Genomic DNA, 7,079 nt, shown 5'->3' on the forward strand with positions numbered 1-7,079 from the left:
GTGCTTAAGAAGCAACAGCTTTCATGTTATAACAACTTGGTTTCAGTTCTAGAGTTAATTCTAGTCCAAGACAGAAAAAGCCAGAACCACTATCAACATCAGGCAAATTTAAGCTAGCTCCATAAAATGTTGAGTAGTGATCTTGCAGTACGTTATTCCAAGGTCTAGCATCCTTAGGTACAAAATAGACATTGTTCCAACAGCATTTGACAGTACTGACAACTCCCAGCCATCTCATGGCAGCACTAGGACAAGAAAATATTCCCAGTTAAATCAGTAGCTTATAGATCATAGAATCAGTAAGGTTGGAAAAGACCTCAAAGATCATCAAGTCCAACCTACCACCCAACACCTCAGGCCTAACTAAACCATGGCTTCCAGTGCCACATCCAATCCTCTTTTGAACACCTCCAGGGATGGCAACTCCACCACCTCCCTGGGCAGCACATTCCATAGCGCAATCACTCTTTCTGTGAAGAACTTTTTCACCTCGAGCCTAACCTTCCCCTGGCACAGTGAGACTGTGTTCTCTTGCTCTGGTGCTGGTTGCTTGGGAGAAGATAACCCCCACCAGGCTACAACCTCCCTTCACGTAGTTGTAGACAGCAGTAAGATCTCCCCTGAGCCTCCTCTTCTCCAGGCTAAGAAACCCCAGCTCTCTCAGCCTCTCCTCATAGGGCCTGTGCTCAAGACCTCTCCCCACCCTTGGTACCCTTCTCTTGACACATTCAAGTGTCTCAATGTCCTTCTTAAATTGAGGGGCCCAGAACTGGACACAGGACTCAAGGTGTGGCCTAACCAGTGCTGAGTACAAGAGCAGAATGACTTCCCTGCTCCTGCTGGCCACACTATTCCTCATACAGGCCAGGATGCCATTGGCCTTCTTGGCCACATAGGCACACTGCTAGTTCAGCCTACTGTCAACCTGTACCCCCAGGTCCCTTTCTGCCTGGCTGCTCTCCAGCCACTCTGTCCCCAGCCTCTAGCCCTGCATGGGGCAGCTGTGACCAAAGTGCAGCACCCAGCACTTGGACTTGAACATCATGCTGGACTCCACCCATCTGTTCAGCCTGTCAAGGTCCCTCTGCAGAGCCCTTCTACCCACTAACAGATCAACACCTGCCCCCAACTCGGTGTCATCTGCAAACTGATGGACTTAATCCCCTTATCTAGATCATCAATAAAGATATTAAAGAGAACTGGGCCCAGCACTGATCCCTGGGGGACACCACTAGTGCCTGGCTGCCAGCTGGATGTAGCACCATCCACCACCACTCTCCAGGCTCAGCCCTCCAGCCAGTTCTTAAACCAGCACAGAATTCACCTGTCCAAGCCATGGGCTGACAGCTCGGCCAGGAATTTGCTGTGGGGGCCAGTGTCAAAGGCCTTGCTGAAGTCCAGATAGACTACATCCACAGCCTTCCCCACACCCACGAGGCAGGTCACCTGATTGTAGAAGGAGATCAGGTTGGTGAGGCAGGACCTGCCCTTCCTAAATCCATGTTGGCTGGGCCTGATCCCTTGGCTGTCCTGCAGGTGCTCTGTGATTGCTCCCAAGATGATCTGCTCCATAATCTTTCCTGGCACTGAGGTCAGGGTGACAGACCTGTAGTTTCCAGGTTCCTCCACCCAGCCCTTCTTGTAGATGGGCATCACATTGGCCAGTTTGCAGTCACCTGGGATCTCTCTGGTGAGCCAGGACTGGGGGTAAAAGATGGAGAGAGGCTTGGCAAGCTCACCTGCCAGCTCTCTCAGTACCCTAGGATGGATCCCATCTGGTCCCATGGACTTGCGAGTATCCAAGTGGCTCAGCAAATCCTGAACTAATTCCTCATGGATTTCAGGGGGCTTCTACTGCTCCCTGACCCCATCTATCAGTTCAGGAGGCCAGTTATCCTGAAGTCCTCCTGCCTTACTGTTCAAAATGGAGGCAAAGAAAGTATTTAGTACCTCAGCCTTTTCTTCATCTTTAGTTACAATGTTCCCCTCCAGGTCCAATAAACAGTGGAGGTTCTTGTTGCCCTCTTTTTAGCATTAATATATTTATTAAAATGCTTTTTATTGTCTTTCACAGCAGTGTTCAGCTGAAGTTCTAACTGGGCTTCTGCCTCTAATTTTTCCTCCTACATGATCTAACAATATCCTTAAACGTATCTCCAGTTGCCTCCCCACCTTTCCAAAGGTGATACAGCCTCTTTTTTCCCTAATTCCTTCAAGAACTGCTTGCCCAACCAGGCCAGTTGCCTTCCCTGATGGCTCATCTTTCAGCACATGGGCACAGCCTGTTCCTGTACCTTCAAGAGCTCCTGTCGAAGTAGGTCCAACCATCCTGGACCCCTTTGTTCTTAAGGGCTGCTACCTGAGGTACTCTTCAAATTAGTTGCTTAAATAAGCTGAAGATACCTTCTTACATTAAGGTAGCCTTCATATCCCATGCAAGTTAGATCAACATCAGCTGTCAGTTTAAAAGCTACTTATAAGCAACAGCACTATACAGCCAACAGGCCATTTGAATAGCTACTAATGAAGTCTTGATTTGGGTCCTAACACTGCAATGACATACAGAGAAGTAGCAAACAAATAACCCATCAAGAAATGAAGATGCAGGAGCACTGAAGATGAAAATCTACAGAGCAAAAACAAACAAGGGCCTTTTATTACTTCAGTATATATGAAGACTAAGGGAGACAAAGCTTATGGGCTCACCGTTCCATTTAATTATCAATAATGTGTCCATTTGGCTTTGTGAAAAATGCCATTGCAAGGCTTCATGCATGACTTCAGCAAAAACTACACCACCACCTCCTTCAGCAACTATCCCTTCGGACATGTTTGAAGCTTTTGAGGCTATCTATGCCTGCATAAAGGAAACTTACCAGCTGGTCTTGATTAAGGGCTTCCCCCTTCTTCAGGCGATCTTTGTAGTCTTCCAGTTTGAGCTGCAGAAAGATCCAAAGTAATTTTTAGTATTGATTTCTGTCTAATGTGGAGTATTGAGTACAAGTGAAATTACATTCTTTCTGTTTAGAACAGGAATTTTACTACTTCTTATTTTCAGAGGAAAATGAAAATCCAAAGTTTTGCCAAATCAAAGGCATAGCAGTCTCAGAGCTACTTACTTCCCTCTTGTATTTTGACCTTTTAGTTTGTACTCTTTACCTTTATTTAAGGAATATTAATGCATTGACCTTACATCTTTAAGAAGCTCCAAAGAAATACAGCATTCTTGTTTTATATTAGGCTTTTGTACTTTTAAAGGCCAGTGCTGGAATTTGGTTATCTTATCCCTGAGTAGTCTTGCTCTAATTTTCCAGAGCACATCTTTCAAGATCTGGCTTCAGTTGTGTCATCAAGATTTTATAGTACTATTTTCCTAAGGACATTAGTGTACTTCCTTGGGAAGAAAGCTTTATAATATACTGAAATAGTCTTTACACTATACAAAACAATGACATATTACAAGCTTCTTTATACACCCAGGGAAAACAAAGGGACATGGATTTGAATACTATTGTATTTGGGTATCTTCCCACATAGGATTTTAATGACAGTACCTATACGACCCGAGGCCTAGGGATACTTTTTACTCATTTCAATCTCACTTTAATTAGGTGGTGATGTCATATTGTCACTCATGTGAAAATCAAAGACACTTAAGAAAAGCCCAACAGTAAGCTTCCTTGGACAGAATTAAAATACAACACAAAGCTGGTTAATCACACACTGAAAACATACTTGTCCGATATTATTCGAAATTACAGCATGATGCATGATATGAGACAGCAGTAATACTGCATCTCCTCCAGGAGGATCAAGTCTCCTAACCACATGGCCAGAAGCCTGATGTACTCCCTCTCCTCACCTGAAGGCATAACACAAAGCTTTTCAGATATTTAGAGAAGCATCATTTACTCATACAATTGCTTTACCTGGAATCCTGATCCAGGTATCAAAAGCCACAGCACAATTAGTTCTTTTACCTTACAGAAAATAACATTTTTTAAAATTAAAATTCACACACAGCCTTCAGTCACCTGCCAATCAACTGAAGCCTTAGAATGCAAAACCCTCATTAGCTAGAGCCACAATTTTTTAAGATGTATAATCTCCGTTCTTCTTGACACTGTTCTGTCCCCCCACCTAGAAAAGCCTAGTTCAAAGCAGGAGAACATGCTTTGGAGACTGTATAAAATCTTTCTAACGAATAACATTTGTCTATGTTTAAAACAGGGAAGTCAGAAATGCCTGCAAAGTGAAGAACAATACACATTTAATATCATTTGGTATTTCCATGAGTCAGAGAACCCTGTTCTAATTTCCAATTTTACGTGCATTTCTAGATCCCTAATAATAGAGGCACATAATCAATAGAATGTGAAGATTTCTGCAAGACTATAAAGCCATCTCCAAATCAGCACCAGCTTAGTTCTGAACTGATTCAGTCTATCAGAGAAGCATCCTCAGTTTTGATTAACATTCAATTGCTTTTGCTAACTATTGGTCATGTACTGCAAAGCCAGTAACTCAGAGCAGGCTTCCAGTCAGCTGCATTCCTTGTTCTCTGAAACATTATGCTCACACAATATCAAAATACAAGTATCTCATATCAGAACAGTACTACACAGAGATTATAACAAAAAACAACAAACATGAGCAAATTCATATTTAGGTCCTTTCACTGGTTATTTAACAAAAACACCTTCTTGGCTACTCTCTATATGCACACACAACCTTATCCCAACTAAAACAGGCACAGAGTTTCACAATCAGCAGCTTTAAAATGTGCAATAGTAACAAAAAAAGTTACCTTCTTTTTCTCGATATTCCTGATCTTGTGTTTGAGGCAGATAAGCCCATTGTCAATGTAAGTCTCGTATGCCTGAGAAGGAGAGGCAGCCGAGTTCAGTGCAGACTGCAGGGGGGTGGAAGGAGGCTGGCTCTCCCCAGACGGGTTCACCTGCTGCTTGGTCGCCTTCATGCTCTTCTTATCCTCCCCTTCCTCTGACAGGCCTGAAGGTGATGATGGGCAACAGAAAGAGGCTTGGGAAAGCTGCACCATTGAAATGGATGGAGCTGCAAAAAAACTCCTTTTATTTAGCTCCCTCTCACCCTCCCCTCCTTTTCTTTTTAAGTTGCATCTTTTCTTATCACACATTCAGAACACGTAGCCACAACATTGAGCCTCAGTAAGAATTTATCACAGCCTTTTGCTCTTCTCCCTGCCTTTTCAAAATATCTATAGCAGGAATTTCAAAGCAAGGCAAGTTTTGTATTGTTCAAGTTTCACCACTCATCCAGACAGCAGAAATCCTTTACATAGGCAGATTTAGAACAGGGGATGATTCCAGAAGCCCAATATAGTGTCCATATAAGACCAGGCAGGTTTCCTGCACACATCACCCACAAGGGAAAAAAAACTGCAAGCAAGCAATTGCAAATCATGCCACCAGCCTCGCATCCAGGATGCGGCCTGAATGAAGATGCAGAAGTGGCATGCCTGAAGGTACAGGCCCTCTTCCTCTCAGCTCCATTAAATCGGTTTTACCCTTTCATGACCTTTGCAGCAAGCCAGCCAAGAATTTAAACTAAAAATATGTCAACTGAAAAAAGTGATGACAGGAAAAAAAATGCTTTATAAAGGCAGTAGCACACTCAGTTACAGCAGCATCATTCTCCATGAGGAGGTTTCTGCCTGCACCCATCCAAAAGATGTGCCTGTGCCATGGCAAGACACTGGCTTTGACAGACTTTAACCTTGAAGAGAGGCTTTCTCTAAGCACTGCTCCACCACCCTCACCTTCCAAATACTTACTCAAACCTGCTCCTGGAAAGCAATGACACTGTATTTCTGCCCCCGTGCCTGCCCGGGAAGCCTGCGGCATATGACCCCAGGCAGGTACCTGCGGCGCACGGCGAAGGAGGAGAAGGGTCGATGAGGAGAAATCCCGCATTTCACCGGGACGCCCTCTCAGCCTCTGCCGCCGTCCCCACCAGCGGGCAGGGAGGTGCCTCTGCACCCCACCGCGCCGGCTCTGAGGCTCGCTGGGAGGCGAACCCAGGGTCAGCCCTCCAACGCGTTCTTTCTAGGGACGGCGAGAAAGCACCGCTTAGGAAGAGCACGGCCGCCGCCACCCCCAGAGCACGATAGAGGAGAAGGGATGAGAGAGAGCAGCAGAAGATTCCCTCCTGCCGGCATCGCCGTCTCGGGTATTCACCTCCTCCGCCGCCGCCTGTTCGCCTTGCTACTGCGGCAGCGGCCGGGCTGCACAGGACGACGGCTGCTGTTCCCACTGCCCCACTCACCTCGGTGCCCACACACGCTCAAACCCACCCTGCAGCCCGCCCCCTGCCTCATATAGAGGCGGCGGGACGGGGCGGGGCGGGCCCGCGCGGAGGCCACAGCCTGCCTCCCAATGGCCGGCGCTGCTTCACCTGCCCGCCTTCCTTCCCGCCCCGCCTCATGTGACGGCGCGCGGGTGGCGGCGTCAGTCAGCCGGGGCGGGGCGGGGCGGGGCGGGGCGCTTACTGGGGATTGCTCGTGGGTCACTGGCTTTAGGCCCTGAAGGGTCAAGCTGCCTGGCAGCACCTGGTGTGCCTCCTGAGACTTGCGTGGGCAGGACGCCCAAGTGGCGACCCTCGCAGGAAGTGGGGAACGTGGCGTCCTGAGAGAGTACACCAGCCACCTGCGTCGTAGAGATGGGATGTGTGGCCTGAGGCCACCCCATGCATTGGTCTGTCTCTTAAGAAGAGGCTCGCAGAGCCCAGCTGCATCGGCGGAAGGGTTCTTTTGAGGCAGTACATAGCCTCCTGAAGAGACTTACAGTTTCTGTAATAAAAGATGTCTGTGTCTTCTCTAAATGAAAGCCAATTGTCTAAATGCTCAATAACTAGTAAAGCCCTTAGGTCCGTTGATCACGCACAACAAAGTAATCACAAATTTTTGTTAACTTCTAATAATGGCATCAGCACTGTGCAAGATGCCAAAGGTTAAAAGAATAGAGAAAACGGACCTTCCAAAGCCCAGAAGGTCTTCCAAGCTGAAGTTGTATCTTCACTTTTTGTGGCCATTACCTCAAAAA

At 46.7% G+C, this 7,079-nt stretch overlaps 1 protein-coding gene across 6 annotated transcripts in view; it reads right to left on the reverse strand.

Annotated features, from left to right (window-relative positions):
- The window catches only part of CAPRIN2 (caprin family member 2), a 34,612-nt gene extending 28,287 nt beyond the window's left edge, over positions 1–6,325 (reverse strand). For 5 of the 6 annotated variants that reach the window (XM_068142121.1, XM_068142122.1, XM_068142119.1 and 2 more), the window contains exons 1-2: positions 4,808–5,290; positions 2,877–2,939 (exon numbers count right to left, since the gene is read on the reverse strand). In XM_068142121.1, coding sequence (XP_067998222.1) covers positions 2,877–2,939; positions 4,808–5,155 — 411 coding nt within the window. In that variant the 5' untranslated portion in view covers positions 5,156–5,290. Of the gene's footprint in view, positions 1–2,876; positions 2,940–4,807; positions 5,291–6,303 lie in introns of those variants that run through there. The other variant, XM_068142120.1, reaches the window with a different exon arrangement.
- Between the last annotated feature and the right edge of the window lie 754 nt (positions 6,326–7,079).

This window comes from Melanerpes formicivorus, unplaced genomic scaffold (genome assembly GCF_026170545.1).
Source record: "Melanerpes formicivorus ecotype bairdi unplaced genomic scaffold, bMelFor1.0.p_v2 SCAF_8, whole genome shotgun sequence".
Classification (NCBI taxonomy): domain Eukaryota; kingdom Metazoa; phylum Chordata; class Aves; order Piciformes; family Picidae; genus Melanerpes; species Melanerpes formicivorus.